The 25,676-nt window shown below is 25.8% G+C and overlaps 11 protein-coding genes across 11 annotated transcripts; 7 read left to right on the forward strand and 4 right to left on the reverse strand. All coding sequences in view use genetic code 12, as the record gives it.

Moving 5' to 3' along the window:
* Window positions 1–2,081: 2,081 nt before the first annotated feature.
* HGT17 (Hgt17p) lies at window positions 2,082–4,037 on the forward strand (the record flags this gene model as incomplete). Its single annotated transcript, XM_051757981.1, has 1 exon — window positions 2,082–4,037. The coding sequence occupies one exon, from the start codon at window positions 2,082–2,084 to the stop codon at window positions 4,035–4,037; it is 1,956 nt and encodes a 651-aa protein (XP_051613584.1).
* Window positions 4,038–5,662: 1,625 nt separating this feature from the next.
* Window positions 5,663–9,661, forward strand: ADR1 (DNA-binding transcription factor; the record flags this gene model as incomplete). Its single annotated transcript, XM_051757982.1, has 1 exon — window positions 5,663–9,661. One exon carries the CDS (start codon window positions 5,663–5,665, stop codon window positions 9,659–9,661), a length of 3,999 nt encoding a protein of 1,332 aa, XP_051613585.1.
* Window positions 9,662–10,007: 346 nt separating this feature from the next.
* KGF55_003214 (uncharacterized protein) lies at window positions 10,008–12,914 on the reverse strand (the record flags this gene model as incomplete). The annotated part of the gene is made up of 1 exon (XM_051757983.1): window positions 10,008–12,914. One exon carries the CDS (start codon window positions 12,912–12,914, stop codon window positions 10,008–10,010), a length of 2,907 nt encoding a protein of 968 aa, XP_051613586.1.
* Window positions 12,915–14,145: 1,231 nt separating this feature from the next.
* On the forward strand, window positions 14,146–14,607 carry KGF55_003215 (ribose-phosphate diphosphokinase; the record flags this gene model as incomplete). Its single annotated transcript, XM_051757984.1, has 1 exon — window positions 14,146–14,607. The coding sequence occupies one exon, from the start codon at window positions 14,146–14,148 to the stop codon at window positions 14,605–14,607; it is 462 nt and encodes a 153-aa protein (XP_051613587.1).
* Window positions 14,608–15,846: 1,239 nt separating this feature from the next.
* Window positions 15,847–17,007, reverse strand: KGF55_003216 (uncharacterized protein; the record flags this gene model as incomplete). The annotated part of the gene is made up of 1 exon (XM_051757985.1): window positions 15,847–17,007. One exon carries the CDS (start codon window positions 17,005–17,007, stop codon window positions 15,847–15,849), a length of 1,161 nt encoding a protein of 386 aa, XP_051613588.1.
* A 92-nt stretch (window positions 17,008–17,099) lies between these two features.
* KGF55_003217 (uncharacterized protein) lies at window positions 17,100–18,095 on the forward strand (the record flags this gene model as incomplete). Its single annotated transcript, XM_051757987.1, has 1 exon — window positions 17,100–18,095. One exon carries the CDS (start codon window positions 17,100–17,102, stop codon window positions 18,093–18,095), a length of 996 nt encoding a protein of 331 aa, XP_051613589.1.
* A 114-nt stretch (window positions 18,096–18,209) lies between these two features.
* KGF55_003218 (uncharacterized protein) lies at window positions 18,210–18,968 on the forward strand (the record flags this gene model as incomplete). Its single annotated transcript, XM_051757988.1, has 1 exon — window positions 18,210–18,968. One exon carries the CDS (start codon window positions 18,210–18,212, stop codon window positions 18,966–18,968), a length of 759 nt encoding a protein of 252 aa, XP_051613590.1.
* Window positions 18,969–19,001: 33 nt separating this feature from the next.
* Window positions 19,002–21,422, reverse strand: KGF55_003219 (MON1; the record flags this gene model as incomplete). The annotated part of the gene is made up of 4 exons (XM_051757989.1): window positions 19,002–19,015; window positions 19,098–20,552; window positions 20,761–21,330; window positions 21,389–21,422. The coding sequence occupies 4 exons, from the start codon at window positions 21,420–21,422 to the stop codon at window positions 19,002–19,004; spliced, it is 2,073 nt and encodes a 690-aa protein (XP_051613591.1).
* Window positions 21,423–21,828: 406 nt separating this feature from the next.
* Window positions 21,829–22,554, forward strand: KGF55_003220 (uncharacterized protein; the record flags this gene model as incomplete). Its single annotated transcript, XM_051757990.1, has 1 exon — window positions 21,829–22,554. One exon carries the CDS (start codon window positions 21,829–21,831, stop codon window positions 22,552–22,554), a length of 726 nt encoding a protein of 241 aa, XP_051613592.1.
* A 130-nt stretch (window positions 22,555–22,684) lies between these two features.
* On the reverse strand, window positions 22,685–24,112 carry GCD1 (translation initiation factor eIF2B subunit gamma; the record flags this gene model as incomplete). The annotated part of the gene is made up of 1 exon (XM_051757991.1): window positions 22,685–24,112. One exon carries the CDS (start codon window positions 24,110–24,112, stop codon window positions 22,685–22,687), a length of 1,428 nt encoding a protein of 475 aa, XP_051613593.1.
* A 205-nt stretch (window positions 24,113–24,317) lies between these two features.
* Window positions 24,318–25,643, forward strand: RPT4 (proteasome regulatory particle base subunit; the record flags this gene model as incomplete). The annotated part of the gene is made up of 1 exon (XM_051757992.1): window positions 24,318–25,643. One exon carries the CDS (start codon window positions 24,318–24,320, stop codon window positions 25,641–25,643), a length of 1,326 nt encoding a protein of 441 aa, XP_051613594.1.
* Between the last annotated feature and the right edge of the window lie 33 nt (window positions 25,644–25,676).

Genomic DNA, 25,676 nt, shown 5'->3' on the forward strand with positions numbered 1-25,676 from the left:
TTGAAAATATAATTATAACAGTTATTGGAAGGCTGAAATCTATATTGAAATCTTTAATCTCAACATATTTTTTCATTAGTACCTTTGGACTTAAGATACAATGAATTAATTTACCCCAGAAAAAAAGACAATCAGATTTCTTTATGGTTTGGTTAAAAATATACTTAGGGACTAATAGTATTGTTCAATTAACAATCAAAATTCAAAAAATAGAATGAGATCTTCTGGGGGCCTTTTGTTCTTCATAGTTTCTTAGACTTTCGCTTGCTAATTTTCCTTTGTTTGTTATTCTTATTGTTCTTTTGGTTTGTTTTTCTAAAAGAATTAAAACTCGAATGATCATTAATTTTGACGATGATAACCCAAGTAAGATGTTCTCAATTAAACAGAAGTCTGAGAGAATAAGAGTAAATGGAAAAATTCAAAAAAGGATCAACATTCGGAATAAACCTCCTTCGTAAAAATGCAAAAATAAGTAAGAAATAGGGATAATATTCTTATCGTAAAAAACGTTTTAACACAGTAATAGACTGAGTGTTTTTCCAATAATGATTCTAATTAAAATTGATAAACCAATACAAGTAACGAGATTATTAATTAATTATAGATTCTTAACTCTTTGTAAGCACCCCACTTTTTATTTAATTTCTTTAAATTCCAAAACAGAAGCAGAATCGATTAAAAATCAAAATTTTTTTAACGAAATGTTCATTGAATAACTTTCGAGTTATAAAAACTAACCATATTACATATTGAACCGGGGGGATAGAAAGACGTACAGTTTTATAATAATAATTCCATTTTTGTGTTTGACATGTTTATTTCATAAGGCTTTGATTTTTAAAGTTTTTCAAATTAAAAGAATATTTTTAAATATTTAACCGGCTGGTAATAAAATTTTATGCAGTTATAAAGTAATAAATAAGAAATCTTAGAAGCAACATTGGTTCACTCTGTTTATCAAATATTGACTTGAATATGAGAAAATAAAGCCATAACGAGGCTAAAATCAATATTGAAAGCAATTCTATTCTTTTCATTATCTACAAAAAGAGCAAAAATAAAAAACTGTTACAGAAGGCTGAAAAAAATATTGTTAAATCAAATATTAAACAAGATCAAAGTTTTTCAAATTATCTACATTTGACTTGTTCATGGAAACACAATTTCAAGTCTTCGTCAAAAATAAATGTAAAAATGAACAAAAACGCAATAATTCTGTATTAACAACAACTCATTATACATAACTCATTATACATTTCTGAAAATATTTTAATTTGAAACATGAGCATATAGAGAAAGTTTATTGTTCCCCACTTTACTATTATTTTAAAAATACTTTAAACGAAACAATAGAATAAACTAAGTTAAATGACCTGATTGATTTTCAAAAGTTTATATTTGCTCATTTCATTTCATTCCCATCACCATTATTATAGATTTTGAGATCTTGTGGTGTTTCATATGTTATTTTTTCTTAGCCTTTTTGTTTCAATGTTTTAAATGTCAAAATAAAACTCAACAAAATTCTTAGTGGTGTATCAAACGTATGTTATCACTTAATGAATAGATAGAATGTATATGAACATACTCCGGGGGAGTGATATGTACCACTTGTTAAGAAGAAGACATGTTGGTTGAAAAATATGTGGAATGAATTAATTATAGGTATTTTTGTACTCTACTTTTCATATTGTGATTGTTTTGTTTTAAGTTTCAAAAATAAAAAATAAAAAATAAAAAAATAGGCTGCAAATTACAGTAAGATAAAAATAACAAAACATAATTAATGTAACAACAACCTTAATTAAACAGGCTTAAAACTACTGCTTTTACATTGCATCCCCCCTCCTTCTTTGCTTCTTCAGTTCTCAATACTTTCCTTAAAAAATTTATATATAAAAAGAACTCTTCTTTTTCAATTAATTTAATAATTTATTTATTTTCTGAAACCAAAAATTTTTCTTGATTTTTCATTTTGATATCGATTCAACCCTTACTAAGAACGAACTCGCTTATTCTATTTTACGAAGAAGAAGAAGATTAACTTAAGATCTACTTGGCTATTAAGAAAATAAAATATGTCAGTTGTCAATAATAAGAATGATGAAATCACATCAATTCATTCAGTTAATAATAATAATACCAACAACAACAGAATAGAAGATAATAATTCTTCAACTTCACCTTATTTACAAGATAAATATGAATCATCATTATCTTCACAAATATCACCACAACCACTGAAAGAAAAATCATCATTTTGGAGTAGATTTAGATTCACAGTAGATACATCAGATCATCCACCACAAATATTAAATTATAAATTATATTTAAGTATATTAATATTTGGTATATTAGGTGCTGGAAGAGGTATTGATGAAGGTACAATATCGGGAAATATTGCATTACCTTCATATATTGCAAAATTTGGTTTAAAAGATCCAACAAAGACAAAAGATCAATTAGCTAATTTAAAATCAAATATTACTTCAATGGTTCAATTAGGTTCAATTGGTGGTACAATTATAGCAATGAAATCAGTTGATTATTTTGGTAGAATTAGAGCAACTCAAATTGTTTGTATTATATGGTTAGTTGGTGCATTAATTCAAATTACTTCAAATTCTGTTGGTCAATTATATGCTGGTAGATTAATTGAAGGTTTAGCTATTGGACAAACAACATCAATTGGTCCTGTTTATATGTCTGAAGTTGCTCCAAGTCCAATACGTGGTATGGCTAATTGTATATTTGCAGGTGCTGTATATTTAGGTATAATGTTGGGATATTTTATAAATTATGGTTCTGCTTTACATATATCAACCACCAACCAAGATGGTTCAATAAATAATTGGCAATGGAGAGTTACCCTTTTATTAAAAATAATTTTCAGTGTTATGATTTTTATATCATCATTTTTTTGTTGTATTGAAAGTCCAAGATGGTTATTAAAAATAAATAAATCAGAATTAGCTATAAAAAAATTATCAAAATTAAGAAATTTACCAAATGATCATCCATATATTATTGCTGAAATAAGTGATATAAATGAACAAGTTATGAATGAAAAAGAAGCTACAAAAAATTCTTCAATTTTAAATAATTTTAAACAAATTTTTACAAATAAAAGTATATTATATAGATTTTTATGTATTGGTGGTGCAACTCAATTATTAGGTCAATGGTCTGGAGCAAATGCTGTTACTATATATGCTTCTGAATTATTTGCATTAGTTGGTGTTGAAGGTATTGGTAAATTAAAAATGTCTGCAGTTTTAGGAGTTGTTAAATTTGTTTCAGCTTATTTATCTGCATTTTTTGTTATAGATATCTTGGGTAGAAAGAAAGCATTATATATTGGTATATCTGGTCAATTATGTTGTATGTTATATTATGCTATATTTTTAACTATTGTTCCACAAGCTGCTGATGATGGTGCTGTTATTACTGGAGCCGCAAAGAGGGCAAGTACAGGAGCATTAGCAGCTATATTCTTAAGTGGTACTTTTTGGACAGTTGGTTTCAATTCAATTCAATATTTAATTGGTGGTGAAATTTTCCCATTGGGAATTAGATCATTTGCTCAATCATTAGTTATGACATTACATTTTGCAAATCAATATGGTAATTCAAAAGCATTACCAAAAATGATGATTGCAATGAAACCATATGGAGCTTTTTATTTTTTTGTAGGAGTATTAGCTATATCATTAGTTTGGGGTTTCTTTTTACCTGAATTAAAAGGTAGATCATTAGAATCAATTGAAGAAATTTTCACATTACCTTGGTATAATTTAAGAAGATGTAATAAATTAATTCCTGATCATTCACAAATTCATAAAATTAAATATACAAATTCAAGAATTGGTAATACAGGATTTAATCATATTCAATATGATTTAGAAAAAAATAAACCAAGTATTGAATTTGTTGAAGACATTATGAGACAGGATACTAAACAACAAAATAATGATCGTAGAAATTCAAATAATGATTATGATGATGATGATAAAGATGATGAAAAGAAGATTTAATCATTTGGTAATGGATACCATACTTTGATAGTATGAATTAGTACATTATACCTGGTTTTTCACCCATTATGAAATTCAATTTTGATGGTTTGTCTTTTTTTTTTAATTCAATCTAGATATTATAAATATATATGTTTGTTATATATGATGATAAGTTATACTTATTTTTAAATACATACAAATTTCTTTAGTTTTTTATATTGCAAATACTTTCTTTCCATTTCTACTTGTTATTTACCCAATACAAAGCAATTGATGATACATGTGATTACAACCCAGTTTTAACAAAGACAAATACAATTGGGCAACGAAACTTTCACATGATATCAATAATTCATCTCATTTCTATTGTTCTTCATATATGAAGTTAGTGAAAATGAAATAGTGTCTGTATGTGTACAATAACAATAAAATTAAGATCTAAAATTTGGTAGCAGATCTTACCCCAGAGAAAAAAAATTTCGGAGTTTTTATAATAATAATGTTGAGCTCCGTAAGTCTATAACAAATGAACAAGAGACGTACACTAATAACCAAGACTAGGTAATAAAGCTCAATGTTTTAAGACAGCTAGTTGCCACTATAATTTACACTATGATTTTGATTTGGTGATTCCAATCTGTAGAGTAGTACACTACCTTGGAGTTTTTGAAAAAATGTCTGACTGACCCCACAATTCAAAATTAGAATTCTATTAAAAACTTAGACAAATTTTTTTAGCCGATAAGTAGATTATTAGTACTAGTTCAGACAGACAAAATAGAAACTTATAAGCTAAATGGCCAGACTAAATATAAACTTCTACTAATACTACTTCTCTCTATAATCTCTTCTACATATGTTGTTTTAGTAATAGCCTAATTACTAGGTCATTCTTGTTTAAATTTCGTCACTAATGTTCATAGTACTTGACTCATATATTTCGAATTTTTGACCCAGAGAACTCGTCTACACACTCAACTTGTTATTGTAATTAACTGGCTTTTTGAAGTAATGATAATAAAGTTCCTCATATGTATTATTATTTTAACACTGTACCCCAGACTTTTATAAGCTAAATCAACTCACGTAAATATTTAACTCTAACTTCTATTAAATTATTTTTTTCTATTTAGAAAATTTTCATCAGAAGAAGATACAATTTTTTTTTTCTTACAATCAAAACAATACTTTCTTAAGTCAATCCTACTTAATCAAACTGAGATCCTACCGCTATCTTCAATCATTATCTTATGATACTTTCATATATCAAATTGAATCATTAGTCAATAGCCCATTCCTTAACTCAACAAGATTTAATTTGACACTAAAATTTAATATCCGAGACAATAAAAACAAAAAAAAATAAAAGCGTTGTCTTAAAATTTTATGACTTCATTTTTTTTATTCAAATTTATTTACAACCAATTTATATCAACCAATAAATACTAACTATCACTACCAACATTGTTTCTATAACCAATCTATCAGTTGAAACTCACTATCACTACTATCTAATACCATTCTCTTACTATATATCACATCACTAACAATTTGTGTGCATAATAAACAAATTTTAATGGGTCTTTAAAAATACAATTTCAATGAATAACAATAATAATAATAATAACAACAATAATGTTAATATGAATGAAAATATAACAAATAATGAGCATAATAACACTAATACCAATAGCAATGATAAACCCAATACAAAAGACACATCACCTAAATCATCATCATCATCATCATCATCCGCTAAAAATGGGATAACTGCATCTGCTAAAAAAATTAAAAATATACCAGTTGAATTAACTGCTTATGGTACAACTCCTTCTGGTAAACCAAGATTATTTGTTTGTCAAGTTTGTACAAGAGCTTTTGCAAGATTAGAACATTTAAGAAGACATGAAAGATCTCATACAAAAGAAAAACCTTTTAGTTGTGGAGTTTGTCAAAGAAAATTTAGTAGAAGAGATTTATTATTAAGACATGCTCAAAAATTACATGCTGGTTGTACTGATGCTATAACAAGATTAAGAAGAAAATCTATAAAACCAAAAGAAGATGGAGAAGAAGAAGGAGATGAGGAAGAGGAGAGGCAGGAGGAAGTAGCAATTGAAGATGACAAGGAAAAAGAATCATCAGAGAAACAACAAACAAATAAAAAAGTTAATGATAAAAAGGAAAAAACGAAACAAAAAAGTTCTGAACCAACAATTAATAACGTTAAACAAGATCCTGTTGAATTTAATCTAGATTTATTCAATAATTCAAAACCTGATACATCAAATTCAAAAATACTGAAAACTTCAAAAAAACCGTCAATAAACAATTCATCATCAACATCATCATCAAATACTACAACTAGAAAAAATTCAACAAATGCTTCATTACAAAGACATATCCTAGAAAGGAAAAAAACAACTGATTCAACAATGTCTGGAATAACTATAACACCAACTAGAAGAATGAGAGGTGCTTCATTTTCTGCTCAATCTGGTCCTAATTATGCAATAAATGTTCAAGAATTTAATGATATTTATCCTCAATCTGATAATGTTGAATTTTCAACTCCTCAATTACAACCAACAAATAATAATGATGAAATTAATTGGTTAAATAGTTTAACTTCAATACCTGGTTTATCAGAAAATTCAAATTTTATGAAATTAAATCATCGACCATCTTTTCAATTATCAAATAGCAATAATGATTATCCAACTCCTCCTGTAAATGTAAGTCATCATGGATCTTTTTCAAATCAATCATCAAATTTTACTGTAATGAATCAATCTGATAGTATAAATTCTTTAAATTCAAATTATGATGGGAATTCTTATATGATGCCAACTGTAACTTTAACAAATCAAGAAATTCAAAATGGTGTAACTGCTCATCAAAATATGATACAACAACAAAATTTTCAACCATTACAACAACAGCAACTACATCAACATCAACATGAACATCAAAATTTGAACCAAAATCAATCTCAGTCTCAACCTCAACCTCAGCATCAACATAACAACCAAAATCAAAATCAAAATCAACCTCAAAATTATCAATCATATCAAACTCAACAAAGTTTTGATAATGGTTATTCATTTTATGATATTCCTGAAAATATGCTAGATATGACTTTAGGAATTGAAGATCCATCAATAACAACATCATCATCTTCACATTTTAGAGTTTTAACTCCTATAAAACAAGAACAAGAACCATTTGAATCTATACTGAATGATAATAATAATAATCAACAAATGGAGGTTGATGATGTTGATTTAAATTTCTTAAATGATATTGATAATTTAACTCATGAAATAGATGTAAATAGTAAATTTATGCCTGGAGGTTATTCATTTTATGGAGATAATCCATCAGGAAATTCATCAGGTATGGATACAAATTCACCAAATTTAAAATCACCAACAAAATTAAATCAATTAAATTTTAGTTCAAATATAAGTCAAAATTTTGAACATACTATAGATCATAATCAATTAATTAATTTAGAAAATTCATCACAAAATAATGATATAATAAATCAAATCTCATTAAATAAAATAAAATTAAGTAATTACTCCAAGAATAAATTATTTACAAATCATATGAGACAATTAATAAATAGAGCATTAAATAAATATCCAATAAATGGTATAACAACACCAATTATACCATCAAATGAAAAATTAGAATTATATTTATCATTTTTTATAAAAGATTTTTTATCACATTATCCTTTTATACATATATCAAAATTAAATGAATATGAAATTATGAATATGACATCAGATGAAATTGAAAATAATGAAAGTGCAAGAGTTTGTTTACCATTATTAATTGCTACAATTGGGGCATTATTAGCAAATAATAAAAATGATTCTGAACACCTTTATGAAGGTTCAAGAAGAGCTATTCATATATATTTAGAAAGTAGAAAAAATATAGTTGAAAAAAAAATTGTATCATCGATTAATCCATTATGGTTAATTCAATCATTAACATTATCTGTTATTTATGGATTATTTTCAGAAAATGTTAATAATGTTTATATTGTTATGAGACAATTAAGTGCATTAAATTCATTAGTTAAAACTTCAATAAAAGATTCAAAAGAAATTTTATTTTCAATACATGGAGAAGATGAAATTATTTATAAAAAATTATTAAATTCTTCACTTGAAATACAAAATGAAGACATCCCTTCATCATCATTATTTTCAAATAATTTTAATGATGAAATTAAGTTTAAAAATCATATAAATTTACAACTGCAAATTAGAATAATATTTATAATTTATAGAATTACAAATTTTTTATATATGATGTATAATGTTCCATTAACATTATCAGTAAATGATTTAAATCATTTAATTGTACCAAATTTAAAAGATGAATATTTATGGAATTTTAAAAATTTTCAAGAATTTCAAGAAAATAATAATCAATTAAATAATAACAGTCAATCCCTAGATTATTATTTAAAACTGGAAAAAATTAATTTTAAAGATTTATTAATTAATATTACATCAAATAAATCAATGAATTTTAAAATAAATAATTTAAGTAAATTTGGTTTCAATTCATTAATTCATGGATTTTATGAAATAAAACAATTTAAAGAAATTAATTTTAAATTAAATATTTTTAAAATTTTAAATGAAATTACAAATTATTATCCAAAAAATCAATCACATGATTTAGTACATGGTAAAAACCAAATTAAAGATGTTGAAAAAATTGATTATGTTTTATTAATAAATTTTACAAAAATTACTTCAATATTAGATTTAAAATCTATAAAAGCTCAATGTTGGCTTAAAAATTATGATGAAATTGAAAATTATTTTGACTTATTATTTAAAGATAATTTTAATAATTCAAATAATTCTTTTGGTGATAATAATGATTTAAATTATTTACAAGTTATTGATTGTTGTTTAATTATTTTAAAAGTTTTATTATTTAAAGTTAATAATTTTACTCCTAACACTAATGAAAATAACTCCACTACTAAAGATGATTCAATATTTGATACAGATTTTGGATATCTTGATAATAATATTGAATATTTAAATAATAATAAAGAATTTAATAAAATGATTGAATTTGAATATACAAATGAATTTAATCCAACAAATAATCTTATACATTCACAAGTTTTATATCATATTTTTATTATATTATCAATGTTTTCAATTTATTCAATTAAAAGAAATAAAAATAACAACTCAACCAATATTAATAGTAATCAAATTGAAAATGATAATTTATTATATGAATTAAATTTAAAAAATCAAGAAGTCTTAAATTTAATGGAACAAATCAAAAATCAATTAATTGAAAGATATACCGGTAATTCTACAACCACCACCAATAATTATTATCAAAATAATGCAGGCATTATAAATGAAAGAAATAATGATAATCTAACAAACTTATTCTTATTTAATCATACCACCAACACCACAAACTCCTCATCACTTGAAAATACATTATATATTTTAAAAATTGGAGAAATTTTATTAAATTATTTATATGATTTAAATTTAAAAATTTCAATTTTAAAAAAATTAAGTTTTAATTTATCAAATATTAAAAAATTTATTATTGATAATGAATTAAAATTAGGTATCTGATAGTTTAAAGAAGTAAGAGGATTTGGATTTTGTGGATAAGAGGGAGTTAAAGTAGGTTTGTTGGTTTATGTTAAATTTAAAGAAAAAGTTAAAGATGTAACAGTATATAAATGTAATAATATCATTAATGTATAAAGGATTGAACTTTCAAATTTTGTATCATTATTATTTATTTTTCATTGGTCTATTCGTTAAACTTTTTGTTCTTTGATTCTGACTGTTTACTCTACTAAATTATATATCCCTTTTACATTTAGATTCTTTGAATATCGATAACCGTGTTTCCCAAACTTTTATGCTTAAAATTGAAAAAAAAACTTAAACTCAATCCTTTCTAAATTAGATTCTAAACTTTTGCATCATAAAGTACTTCATTTAATCCAATATTATACATAAATTCATCTAATACTTCACTTGTTGAACTTGATATTGAATTATCTCTATACATTTGTTGAAAATTTTGAGGATATTCTTGATATTTTAAAGGATTATATTGTTGTTGTTGTTGTTGTTGTTGAGATTGTTGTTGTGGTGGTGGAAGTTGTGGTTGGGTTTGTTGTGGTAGCCGCGGTTGTTGTTGCTGGTATGGTTGAGCTTGTCCTTGTCCTTGTTGTGATTGTTGTTGTTGTTGTTGTTGAATAATTGACAGATTATACCCAAAGTTTCCACCATTATTAAAATTCAGTTCAATATTATTTCCAATATTAACATTACGATTATTACTTCCATTTGAATTTTGATTTGTTGGTGGAAAATATTTCATTACATTATTGTCATTTGTTAAATTTTGTTTCATTGTTGCCATTGGTAATAAAGTACCAAAATTATCAATAAATTCATCATAATCTTTATTAAAACTATGACCTTGTGGAGTTTGTGTTGGCATTAATTGATCTGTAAATAATGGTGATGGATCAGGTTTGAGTTGTTGTTGGAGATATTGGTGTTGTTGAGATCCTTGTTGTTGTTCCAGTGGTTGTTGGTGTTGTCGTTCTTGTTCTTGCTGTTGTTGTTGTTGTTGTTGTTGTTGTTGTTTTTCATTTGGTCGTTGACGTTGTTGCTCTTGTTCTTCTTGTTGTGATTGTGATTGTTTCATCTCCTGGGATAATGATTTGGACACATTATGTGGTTGTTTTGATTGTTTTTTAATCTTCTCACCATTAATATCAATTTTATATTTATTCATTAAAGCTTTTTGCATTTGATTAATAATAACTAAAAATCTAGAAGACATTGGATTTGTTGAAGAATAAAATTGAAAAACATCTTTTGATTTATTAATTAATTTCATTTGAATTGATGAATCTACACCTTCATAAATTCCTGATTCATAATTTTCTAAATATAATATTGATAAACCAATAATTAATGAAGCCATAAAACATGCATGAGTTAAACCTTGAGATTCTACTCTTTGTAATACATCTCTTGTATAATTTATATAAGAATATAATAATTGAATTGTTAAACTTGATGCTTTTACTGTTGCTTTACAAAAATTACAAATTGAAATTTCTTGTCTTGTTTTAATTTTTTTTTTTAATTTAAATTTTTTTTGAAAAAATATAACATACATAAAAAATGGTCTTGATAATAATGTTATAGCATATAATTGAGATAAATGAATTAATAATAAAGGAATTTTATTATCTTTTGAACCATCTATAACTTTATCATCATAATCAATAACTTTATCAATTTGTAAATTTTCTGGTAAATTTAATGAAAATAATCTTAATTCAATTGCTAATTTTTCAGCTTTATAAGGATTAATAATACCATCAAGATAAAAACCTCTTATAATTTTACTTATAATTTTGGCAACTTTACAAGTTTGTTCCATTGCTTCAAGATAAATATTATTTATTTTATTACCATTTTCATCAAGTTCATAAATATCTGATGAATCATAATCATCCCAATCATAATCATCTATAATTAATGGACGTCCTAATAATACTGAAGTAATTCTATCCATAATATATAAACTTTTAAATAATTTTCTTCTATGACGTACATATGCTTTATTTTTAAATGATTCATTAATATATTTTCTATGTAATCCTAAAGCTTGAGCATTTCTTATAGCAGTTCCAATCATAATCCAACCAGTATTTCTTTGCAGTTTTGATTGATAATAACATGATGCTATAGCAAATGCTTCAGTTATCCATAATTTCCCAACACTCATATATTTTTTTGTTAAAAATATACCATATTCAAAATATGCAGAAGATTTCATTTGAGAAGATTCTAAATCTTTTAATATGGGATCTTGAGATCTTTCAGCATATAATAATCCAACTGCAATAACTAAATTAATTAAAGCGATCTGACTAATTGAACAATCTCCATAATTATCATAAATTGGTTCAATAATTTCTTTTTCAAAATATTTTAAATCTAATATATAACAAACTTGATTTATATGAATATGATATAATTCCAATATTTTTTTCATACAATCTCTATTTGGTAAAGCAACTTGAACAATTTCTAAAACTTCTTCTTGATTATCAAAAATTTCTAAAGAATCTTTTTCTGATGTAAAAGATGATTTACCAATAAACTTATTAAAAATATTTCTACATTCAAATAAAAATGATAATGGTGATGATTCTCCAACATATCTTAAATTACCACCCGCATCATATAAAACATTAGGTTTTTCAATCTCTTCTTCTAATATAGACTTTCGAGTGGTGGTTATAGTATTGGAAGTTTCAGTCATATTGTCTTGATTTGATGTATCATTTATTAATTCGTTATTTGTTTCTGCAGTAGGAGTGGGAGTTTTAGTGGAGATATTACTATTTTCATTCTCATCAACTTTATGTAATGGAAATATAGTTAAAGGTTGAAATCTAATTGGTAATTTACTTTTTTGTTTTAATATTGTTAAAGTATTTTTATCTATATGGTTATCATCTTTAACAATTTTATGTACAAATTTTGAATTAATATTTGTTAAAGTTTTAGATTGTTGAATTGTTGAATTTGAATTTTTATTAATTGGAGATGATGAGGATGATGATTCACCTACAACTTCTATTGGTTTTGGTTTAACTGTTCTTTTTTTATTTTTCCTTCTAATAGTTCTTCTATCTATTATACTAAATGAACATTCAATTCCCTTTTTCAAACATAATTCACATGGAGGTATACCATTACATTTAAATTTTCTTTTTTTACAATAATCACAAGCTTTTGAAACTTTTGTTCTTTTTGTATTATCTGATTCTTGTAATTCCATTTATTGTTGTATATATATCATAGATTTATACGGTTGTTTTTGTTATAAGACATTCAAAGATTTTGGTGGTGGTGTTATAAATTATGGTGGTTGATATGATTAATCTTTTGAATTTAAAGTTATTATTGTGTTACGTAATTTTGTAACAATAGCTTACGTAAGTTACTTTTGGACTGTTAGATTTGTTTCGGCCTAAACAAAAAGCCGAAATTTTAAACTTAAAGAGATAAAGCTTTTGTTATAAAAAAAGGTAGATGGTGATGGTGGATTTATCGATCAAGTTGAATCATGAGACTTTAGCTGAGTGGAACATGAAGAAAGTTACTAACAATAAAATTTTCATTGAATATGAATATATTTTGAAAGATTTAGAATAAAATCAAAGAACTTGAGAATCTGCGTGCAAAAGAATTTCCAACTAAAATAACCCCACGGCTTGCCTCGTTGGAGAAAATGGCTTGAATTTACCATTAAGGAAATCAAAGCTTTTGCCAGGTCTTTAAAAAAATACTCATCATCATTATTCATAATTTATTTTAAAAATTAACAAAGTTTCCTTTTGGAAGTCTTAAGGGGTAATTTATGTGGATGCAAAAAAGTACTTCGTGGATGAAAGATTATTTCATTAAATGACACTTTTAACAACGATTATTTGGCTGAAAGAACTTAATGAGCGATTGATATCTTTGAAGGGTAATTTAAAAAAATTACACTTACATTTCTAAAAAATGCTTCAAACCAGAGTCGAACTGGTGATCTTCTGATTACAATTTTAGTACAAGTCAGATGCGTTGCCAACTGCGCCATTGAAGCTATTTTTAGGCAAAATTGTTGAAAGACAAATAAATTGTACTTTAGTATGACCCAAAGCTACCGAGCTTTTTTACCTAACTTTGACTGAGCATTTTGACCAAACTTTGAATAAAATTAGCGATCTAAGGTACCCAATATACAAATCTTACTCCAGCTAAATTGTCTGCTATTTAACAAAAATCTTGTAATTTTGATGAAATCTGACTAATGCATTTGCTTTAATTCAATATATGCAATACTTGAAGTCTGAGATCTCTTTTATTTGAGTTTATCTTAAGACTTTCACATTTATTCGTATCTAATGCCTCTCTCATTTCCAGAAACGCATCATTTTTCAGATTTGAAATCACAAAACTGATTTTTTTTGATGCTATCTCTACAACCAAACTCAAATAGAACCTATCCATAATCAACTATAATGCACGCAAGACAGCCAAATGCCATAAAACTAATAGCTGGAAATTCTCACGTTGATTTATGTGAAAAAATTGCATCTAAATTAGGTATAAATATAGCTAAAATTGGTGCTTTTCAATATACAAATACTGAAACAGCAGTAGCAGTAGGAGAATCAGTAAGAGATGAAGATGTTTATATTATTCAAACTGGGTGTGGAGAAGATAGTATAAATGATTTTTTAATGGAATTATTATTTATTATAAATGCATGTAGAATTGCAAGTGCAAGACGTATAACTGTTGTTATTCCAAATTTCCCATATGCTAGACAAGATAAAAAAGATAAATCAAGAGCTCCAATAACTGCAAAATTAATTGCAAATTTATTACAAGTTGCAGGATGTAATCATGTTATAACTATGGATTTACATGCTAGTCAAATTCAAGGATTTTTTAAAGTTCCAGTAGATAATTTCTCTTAATTGAGATTCTTCTTCTTGAGAAGTGAAAAATAGTCCCATTTTCTATTTTTTTGACACTCTGATTTAAAGAAAAACTGTCTATGAAGATTTCAAGTTGATTAGACGAATAGGTAGTTGAATAGGTATTGGTTTTCACTGTCAATTGAAAGGATCAAATTTAATTTGACAAAGAGACTGGCTAATAAAAAATATATATAAATATTTAGGAAGTTAATTATAATTTATATTCAACTTTGCTTATTGTTGTATTGAAATAAATATCATCGCTTAATCAACTTTTTAGCCTTACAATGTTTATATCCGAAAGTAGTTACACAAAATAAATATGGAAAATTTTACTTTATTTCCATCTATACTTTCATCTAGATCATTAATTGTATTTTTAGACAATATATGATACAACCTAATTAAGCACAATTTTAAAGTTTTGAGGGATTACTAAATCATAAGGGATGGATGAAATATTTGATGAAGCTTAATGAAATCTTGAAGGAAAATATTAATTTACCAGGCTTATTTTAAGACAGATAAATTGTTGAGTTTCCGAACTATACGGTTGATTTACAATCTTTGACCTATACTTGTTTCTAGAGTCTTTTAACAATTGTGTGTTCTTCAATCGTCTAAGTTTGCAAGAAGAATCAAACGATTTTGATCGACATTCTCCTACTTTGCTTTATTTTATCGATAGGCCAAATATTATAAAAAAGAATCTCGGATTTATTGGTTGAATAAATAGCGGAAAAATAAATTATCTTTAACAATTTTTTTGAGGGAGTAGAATCTATAAGAAATCATTTTCATTTCAGTCCGAACCATTTAACTGTTCGATTTCACAAGGGTTTCAAATAAACGGCTTTGTACTGAACTACATATTCGGCCGCAAATTGATAAAATTTATTATTTTCTTATTCTTGGTAATCCTGAAACTAGAAATTATTTAGTCTACATTATCTTTTTTAGATGTTTTATATTATGATTTTGTAACTCAAAAATTAATTTCTGCTGTTTATCTCCAGAACAATAGGTTAATCAAAGATCTAAACGTTAGTATTCCACACATCGTTTGGATTACGACTTATATCCTTAGAATGTGACCATCAAAATCAAAAGGTATATGAAAGTAAGTGACAAAAGTGACTACAAAAGACTTTTATTTCAATTGTTTCTATCTAATTTAACCCACATGCAAAATATCTCTATTTATCATAGCTTGTAAAGAATCAACGTTCACTCCTATTAGTCCAATTCAATTTGTCCACCATAATAAGTTTTAGCTCTAATATAACCAAATAAAAAATTACAACCAAATATAACAATACCACACCATAAAATAAATAAAAAAAATTTAAATCCTAAAGGTTCAATTAATGAATTTAATAACATTCCAAATATTTGAGCATTTATTAAAGATAAATTACCTAAAGAATTTGGATTTTGTTTCATACATTTTTCAAACATTAAACATTTTTTTTTTAATATTGGTAAATTATAAAATTCTGGTACATTACATTGATTTTCATAATATTCTTTTGTACATATTTCAATTTGATATTGTAAATTTTGTTTTTGTAAATTAATTTTATGATTAATATCTGATTTTATAGTTATGGCAATATAATAAATTAAATATATTAAATATAATGATATTATAAAATTTAAAAATAATTGTAAATATGATGATATTAAATATGGAATTTTTTCAATTGGATGAATATTTGTTTTCCATGGTGATGGTAAACTTAGGAAATTTTTGTTCCTGTATAATTCTAATCTTTTTTGATGATCTTGAATTTCTAAATATTTTTCAATTTCTAATTTTTGTTGATGTCGCTGTAGTTTTAATTCTTCTAAATATGTGTCCTTGGGTGACGATCCATAATAATGATGATGATGTATAGTGGTGCTAGGTTCATTCTTATTATTAGTTGATGATAAAAACATTTGTAAATCTGGTGAAGTTTGATATGTTGTGTTATTTCTTTTTGTTATGAATGAGTTTTGTTCAACACTCGGTGAAATATTCCTTAACGGTCGATATGAACTTGTATCAAATTCATAATCTATTGAAGGTTTTCTACTTTTAACTATTTTAGGTGTTGGTGATGGTGGCATTAATAATTTTGGTTTATGTACAGCAAGTTTTGCTCCAAGCATAGTTGGTGAGATTAAAGCCAATAAATTATGATCCTGTTGTTTTGTTTCATTTTCTTCTTCTTTTTCAACCTCATTGATACTTTCCTCTTCAATTTCTGTTTCATCATCAATATCCATTGGATCGTCTATATCCATAGCATCAACATCATCTTGGGATCTAAACCCACCATTAGGTTTATCATCTAATGACAATGACAGTAGTAGATTCTCATGTTCAAAAGTCAATCCAAAAGATGATGACATTTGGTTGTAAATTTGAAACTGTTGATATTTATTTTATTATTTTTATTTTTACGAATTGAAGTTTCATATTTTGATCTCATCTTGTAACCAAAATGGGATCCAAAAGAAAACAAAAAGAAAAACAAAAGGACTTCAAAAAGGCTAAATTAAAAGTAGGTAAAACTGCTCAAAAGCCTGATAATTATACAGATACTTCATTTAAATCTAAAACTATATCATTACCTGGTCAATCCATAATTACAGTTCATTCAAAGGATCTTTCACATCAATTATCATTAACAAAACATCATTCTTCAACTACAAGAAAAGAAATATTAATAAATATAACTCAAAATTTACCATCTAATCCATCACAATATAAACAAATTATAACAAGTGTTGTACCATTAATATTAGATGAATCAAAACAAGTTAGATTAGAATTATTAAATTTATTAAAAAAATGTGGAGAAAATCAACCTGGCCTACTTGATTTACACAAGCGTACAATAATTTTATTTATAATATCAGCAATGACTCATATTCAACCAGATATAAGGAATACAAGTACAAAATTTTTAGCATTGTTAAATGAATATTCAGATTTAAAACTGTATTTCGTTAAGATAATGAAAAATTTTTTTATATTAATGAGTTGGTCCTTGCTAAATGATTCAAAATCAAAAAGTGTATCAATAAATTCAAGTTCTTCTATATTGCTTGGAGAAAATTCAAAAAGGGCAAGAATTGATCATATTCAAACAATAACTAAATTTTTACAATCAACATTAACTGAAGAAACATCAAAACAAGATAATATACATTTAAGTCAAATTACAATACATCCTCAAAGTTATAAATATCTATTACCAACAACTCCTCAAGTATTTGCTCCATTAAAACTATATATAAATGAAATTTCAAATAATTCAATGAATAATATTGAAAACTTAGATTCAATGACAACAGAAGATATAGAAACAAGAAAAAATATAATGAATGAATTCTTTAAAGAGAAAATGATTAAGAACCTAAATAATTTAACAAAAGAAGGTGGTGATATAGGTAGAGAAGCAACTAATTGTATAAGATTATTAGAATCTTTATAGCCTAATAAAGAATCGTGTGAGAAGAAAAATTGAAAAATCTGAAAAATTTCTGAAAAACTTAAAATGTTTGAATCTCCAAGATCTCACTCTATCTACTACAAATCGAACTAAAACATGTTTCGGCTATCTATTCAAAAATTTATACTAAAATCTAATCCTATAAGATCCAACTATATACTAAAACCAAGATTTTTCAATACTTCACCCATTCTTCTTAAAAAAAAATCAACAAAACAAAAACTTCAAAAACAAGATGAAAAAATTCAAGCAGAAGCTGCTGAAGAAATAATAACTCCAACAATAGATTTCCCAACAGTTGAATCGAAATTTGAAAAAATTCTAACAAAATTTGAAAAACAAGCAAATGAAATAAAATTAGGAAAATTAAATCCTAAAATTTTTGATAATTTAATTGTAAATATTGGAAATCAAAAAGATGTTGAAGAAGTTCAGTTTAATACTATTGCTCAAACTTCAATAAAGGGAAGAAATTTTATAGTTACAATGTTTGATCCATCAAATGGTCAATCTTTAATTAATGCAATAATTGGATCTGGATTAAATATGAGTGGAACTATAGATCCATCAAATAAATTTAATATAAAAATTCCATTACCTCCAATAACATCAGAAACAAAACAACAAAATTTAAAACAATTAAAAGAATTATTTGATAAATTAAAAAATAACAAGACCAATTCTTTAACAAGTATAAGAGGTGATACAAGATCTAAATTTCAATCAAATTTAAAAAATCATAAAATTACAGATTTAGAAAATAAACAATTGACACAATTAGAAAAATTACATAAATTATATATTGATAAATTACATGAAAAATTTAAAGCTTATGAAAAACAAATCCTTAAGTAATAAATAATCTTAATTTATTTTGTTTACACCAATTTATAATTGATAAACTTAATTCAATTAATTTTTTTGAATCTAAGTTTGAATCAGTTAAACAATAAAATTCATAAAAATTATCACTTATCATTATACCAATAATATTTTCCCATTTTAAATATGATAATTTTTTATAATTTAATTTTGAGTCTTTGGAAGTTTTTAAATTTGATTTATTATTTTTTAATGTTGTATAATATTTTATCATTTGTAATATTTGATCATTATCATTTTGGGGAAATTCACTTGTTATAAATTGGTTTAGGGTTTTATTTACATAAATAAAATGTTTTACAACAAATGGTATAGATGATGATAATGGAGTTAATAAATCAGTTTGATAATTTTTCCATAATTCTTGATTTTGAGTTGTTTGAATTTTATTGAAAATTTCATTTGCTAAATTCTTGAGTTTATAAAATGAATTCTTGTTTCCACTTATTAATATTAAAATTAAATTATTCCATGATCTAACAAATATATAAAGAAATCCATTTTTATTAAAGTTTGGCATACATAATGGCATCCATAAATCTTCACCTTCAATTTTCAGTGAATTTACAATAAATATTAACATTTCTAAATCTTCATTAATTAATTCATGAATTTTATGATTTATAATTTCTAATATAATATTAGATTTAGCTAATATAGTAAATAATAAATCTTCATCTTTAAAATTTTTTAATAATTTTTTCATTTTGGTTCTTAAAGTATATTTAATTCTAAAACTTTGACGAGCTTGTAATAGTTTTGATAAATATAATTCAAAACCACCTTCTAAACCATATGTTAATTGAATACTTAATTTATCTAAATTTTCAAAATCAAGAGGATTAAGAACTCTTCTTAAATCATAATTTAATCTATTATGGAATTGTTTATCAATAGTTGGTTTAGATAATATACTTAATATATAATTGTATAATATTTCTAATTGATCTTTTATAAAATTTTCAGTTTCATGAGAAAGTTTTGATATAGCAACTAAAACAATAGGAGCTTTATTTAATGCAATTAATTTCAATTCATTACCTAATTGAATAACATTTAAATTTTCTTGTAGGTTTTCTTGAAATGTTGATAAAATTGTTGTTAATATTCCCATATATCCAATTATAACATCTTCTGATCCATTCATTGAATATATTGGTTTTCCAGCAGTTGAAAAAATGAAAAAATGCTTTAATTTACTACGAAATTCATTATCGTCGTTAGTTTTGGATATTGCAACATGTGTGTTAAAATATTCTTCTTTGTTTATTACTTCTTCTTCATTATTATTGTATAAATCAGTGTAAGATATGATACCACCATTTTTATTTAATTGACGTTGCCGTATTGAATTTGGTAATGGTAAATCTTCTATATATTCTGAAAGATAAAGTTCTGATGTAATACTTGAATTATCTGCTTGTGTTAATGGTGATACATTTCTTATAGATTGGATCTCCAGATTGACATTTTCATAATTGATTGCAGTTGTTGCTTCTGTTGTAGATTGTACTTGAGAATTGGATGCTTTTGGAAGTAGACTAGTCGATTTTGTCGCTATTTTTAACAATTTCGGTCTATCCATTGACATAAAGATATAATTGAGTTTAGTGGTTGCAAAGAAAAAAAGATAATAATTATCATGAACATTATCAATTGATTAAACGAGCACTACAACAATTCAAAGTTCATATTTACTTAACGTGTATTCATATTCACCTTCTTAATAAATAATAACACATAAATAGAAATATTAAACCCACACCAATTATAGGAATATATTGCTTAATTAAAGCTTCTAAATTAATTCTTTGAGCTCTTCTTCTATATTTTAAAGAATCTTGTTTTAAAGAACTTGATAAATCACTCATTTTATCTAATGAATCACCTCTATATAATAAATCTTCTATATTTTTTGTCATAACTTTTTTAACATCAGCTAAATCATTATTTAATTTATCTAAATTTGATTGAGCTCTTTGATCTTGATAAATTTTTTTAGTTTTTATTAAAAAATTATCAAATGATGAAAAACCAAATGGTCTTGCTTGAGGATTTAATGCTTCAATACCATGACTATTATAAAATTCATTTGATATTTCATTTAAATATGAAAATGCTAATTTTCTAGGATATGTTCTTTTACATATACATAAATATATAATATTTTGAGAAATTAAATAATGAATATTATAATCTCCTGATTCTATAGTTGCTTGAGGTTCTGAATTGGGAGTTATTCTACTTATTAATATTTTACATTTCTTCTTTTGATCTAATAATGATTGTGAATTTGTATCATTGTCATCATCAACTGATCCACATAACGGGAGTGCTTGAAACATTTAGTTAGTAAATTGAATTGCTAGAAAATACTAATTTTCCTAACATACCATCGTATCTATATATTAAAGTTGATTCTACCATGTAACGAAGTAATTTAGTAAAGATGTGATTTGGTTGTAGGCTAGATCTCAATATTTAATGATTGTTGTGTCAGGAAAAATAAATATTATATTTACGAGCTTTTCTTTATCTATCACAAGTACAAGATGAAAGTAGGAAGGAATGTGAAGAAAACTTCTTTTGGGAGCAACAGATCTTCGAGTAGACCTGTGCAACGGGTTGTATAAGAACTAACTGAACCAACTGCTCGTTTTTTCTGGGTTGGTTTTACTATTAATCTTATTCTAATTTACACTTTAAATCTACTCCTCGCTTTTTTAAATTGAAATAAAGATTTGATCTTCATTACATCACAAGAAATAAAAATTATCAGTAACATAACAAGAACACTCAACAAACATTTGCATGACTTAAACAAATCAACAATATGGACTTATCTAATTTATCAAATACTTTACCACATCTGAAACCAATACTGAGACAAAAGAAACCAGAAGAGTCTCATCCGCCATCAACTTCGCAATCATCAACATCATCCACTTCTTCTTCCGACATTAGCCTGGAACTTACAACACATTTTAAAGACGCAGCCAAAGCTGTAGCATCTTTATACAATAGTTCATTAACTTCATCATCAAATGAATCTCAAAAATCAGCTGTAAAACTCGATTTTGCTAGTGCCGCTAGATCAGTTGCTTCGTTATATAAATTGGGGCAAATTTCACATTCATCATCACAAGAAAAAGGTTATTTACAATGTATTGACGATTTATTGGATATTATAACAAACAATGAAGATGTTGAAAATTGGGCATTAACAAGAAGAGCAGAATTAACTAAAAATTCATCATCAACTACTATACGACAACAAAAAACAACATTAGAAGATTCTAAAATACCCAGTGATTTTGTATTTCAATTTAATTCTGATACTACTGCATCTTTTAAACCTAGTATTCCTCCTATTTCAGTTCAACATAATCAATCACAACGTAATCCAGTATTAAAGAAAACTAAATTACAACAACAATATTATAAAAAATTATATTCATCGGGAGAATCAAGTGAAAGTGAAACTGATGATAATAAAAGAGTTAAAATATTTAAAGATTCAAGTATTAGCCCAGCTAAGAAAAAGAAAAAGAAAAATTAAAGACAGTGCAAGACAAGTAAATTTAGCATATTTTTTTAATGAGATTAACGACTTATACATAAATTGATTTTCTCTATGAATACCTATACTAATGACTATATTGATGATACTTTTTGGCATTTAGTTTTGTTTAATAATCAAATAAACCATCGTCATTTCCAGTATATTCATCTTCAAATTCACTCTCATCCTCGCTTTCATCTGTGTCCTCTTCTTCAGAACTAGAATCACTAAGTGGACCTTCTCTTAACACAAATTCTTCTTCACTTTCACCATCTTCAAGATTCTCTAAACTTAAACATAATAATGTATCACCTTTTGATTGTGTTCCAGATGGTACCTCATTAGTAGATTCTACGTTACAATTGATTAGTTTTGATTTTGAATGAATTATCACGTCATGTCCAATAATACAATTATCTAGTTGAACATCATCTTCAATTATAGTGTTGTCTAATATGAGAGATCCTGTTATTTTAACTTTATTCCCTATTTTGCAATTTGAGCCTATTACACTTCTTTTGATATTAGTTTTTTCTCCAAGAGTTGTATTTTCACCTACAGTAGAATCATTCCCTACATGTGCTGTTGATTTATCTTTTTGATTATTTTGTTGATGTGATTGACCTTTGGTCATCGCCTGTTGTTTCATGAAATATCGATTTGCTTCTATCCATACTTGTAATTTATTGACTCTAAAAAATGTAGCTTGAGACGGTACTTCCAAGAACCCAATTGATTCTTTTAAACTAGAATGTTTCCATGATCTCCTTGCTAGGTCACGAATAAATTTTTGGAAATTTCGTTTCTCAAAATATGATTCATTAAATTTAGTATGTTCCTCATCTATTATATCAAATATTTTCTTAGAACCCAAAAAAATCCCACTGTTCAACAACTTTGTACTTAAAGTTGAATTTGGAAATCTTTGACACATTTGCATTCTAATTTGTAAAATTTTATTTTGATCTACTTCCTCTTTACTATAAAGATCCAAAAAGCTTGAATCTTCTTCATTTGAATATATCGTATATGATTTTCCAAATATTTTCAGTTTTTTATCTTCAATATCTAATTGATTTTTATATGATACAATTATTCCAAGATCTTCTTCTCTTTTATTTCTAAATCTTTCTATTATAACTTGTGGAGGTAAATTTGTTATCAAATCACATGGTAATGCTATGAAATTATCAGTTGATGATTTAAACTTAGAATCTTTTAGTAGTTTATAAAATACCTCTCCACTATTTTCACAACTATTCAGAAAAATTTCGATTGGGGTTTCATAAACATCAGATTCATCCGTATTGGCTAATTCTTTTTTCTTTTGAAATTTATAATTTTCAATCAATTTCCCTAGTTCTTCTTCCTCTTCTTTTTGACTTAATATGATTATCTTATTGAAAAATGCACTTTGACACCAGTCTAAAACATAGGTTATCATTGGCTTGTTTGCAATTGGTAACAACGCTTTCGGTATACCAGTTGCCCTAGTTTTGGAAAATGGAGTGAGTGCATTACCATGACCACAAAATATAACAGCAGTAAACTCCATTATTGAAGTGACTAATGATCTTAAAATGAACTAGAAATTTGAAACAGATCTGAAAAAAATAACGATGTAATTATGGCTACCAATTTTTTAGTCCTGTATTGTGAGAATGGACTCTTTTTCAAAACTTGAGAATTGCCACTAACAAACGAAATTGATTTTCAATTAATATCAACACTACATATTCATTCATTTGAGTTAATTGATAATGAGTGCTGATGAAAACGACCCTCTTTTGCAAGCATTAAATGCTGATCAATCATCAAACAATAACAATGCCAACAATGCCAACAATGCCAACAATTCCAACAATGCAGAACAAGAACAACAAAATGAAAGTAGTGAATCAAAACCATCAGAACCAACTGATCCTGAAAGAGAAAGAGCACTTCTGAAATTTAAAGATAAATTATTGGAACATAGAAAATGGGATTCAAGATTAAAAGATTTAAGATTGAGTATACGAGATTTAGAAAAAGATTATGATAAAACTGAAAATGATATAAAGGCTTTACAATCTGTTGGCCAAATAATTGGTGAAGTATTGAAACAATTAGATGATGAAAGGTTTATTGTGAAAGCATCTAGTGGACCACGTTATATAGTAGGATGTCGAAATACTATAAAGAAAGAAAATTTGAAAAATGGTGTTAGAGTATCATTAGACATGACAACATTGACTATAATGAGAATCTTACCAAGGGAAGTTGATCCATTAGTGTATAATATGACAACTTTTGAACCGGGTGAAATTTCATTTAATGGTATAGGTGGATTAACTGAGCAAGTCAGGGAATTACGTGAAGTTATTGAATTACCATTGAAAAATCCAGAACTTTTCATTAGAGTCGGTATAAAACCACCAAAAGGTGTATTATTATATGGTCCTCCAGGAACTGGTAAAACTTTATTAGCAAAAGCTGTTGCAGCAACAATTGGAGCAAACTTCATATTCTCACCAGCTTCAGGTATAGTTGATAAATATATTGGTGAAAGTGCTAGATTAATTAGAGAAATGTTTGCTTATGCAAAAGAGCATGAGCCATGTATTATATTTATGGATGAAGTTGATGCAATTGGTGGTCGTAGATTTAGTGAAGGTACTTCTGCGGATCGTGAAATTCAAAGAACATTAATGGAATTATTAAATCAAATGGATGGGTTCGATACTTTAGGACAAACAAAAATCATTATGGCAACTAATAGACCTGATACATTAGATCCAGCTTTGCTAAGGGCTGGTAGATTAGATAGAAAAATCGAAATACCGTTACCAAATGAAGCAGGTAGATTAGAAATTTTTAAAATTCATACAGCTAAAATTTCAAAACAAGGTGAATTTGATTTTGAAGCTGCAGTTAAAATGAGTGATGGATTTAATGGAGCTGATATAAGGAATGTAGTGACGGAAGCAGGATTTTTTGCTATAAGAGATGATAGAGATTATATCATACAAAATGATTTAATGAAAGCTGTAAGAAAAGTCGCAGATAATAAAAAATTAGAAGGTAAATTGGATTATGAAAAATTATAATACAATAATCTACCATACTATTTACAAATTTAA

Source organism: Candida pseudojiufengensis (genome assembly GCF_024610245.1).
Source record: "Candida pseudojiufengensis strain CBS 10847 chromosome Unknown scaffold1, whole genome shotgun sequence".
Classification (NCBI taxonomy): domain Eukaryota; kingdom Fungi; phylum Ascomycota; class Pichiomycetes; order Serinales; family Debaryomycetaceae; genus Lodderomyces; species Lodderomyces pseudojiufengensis.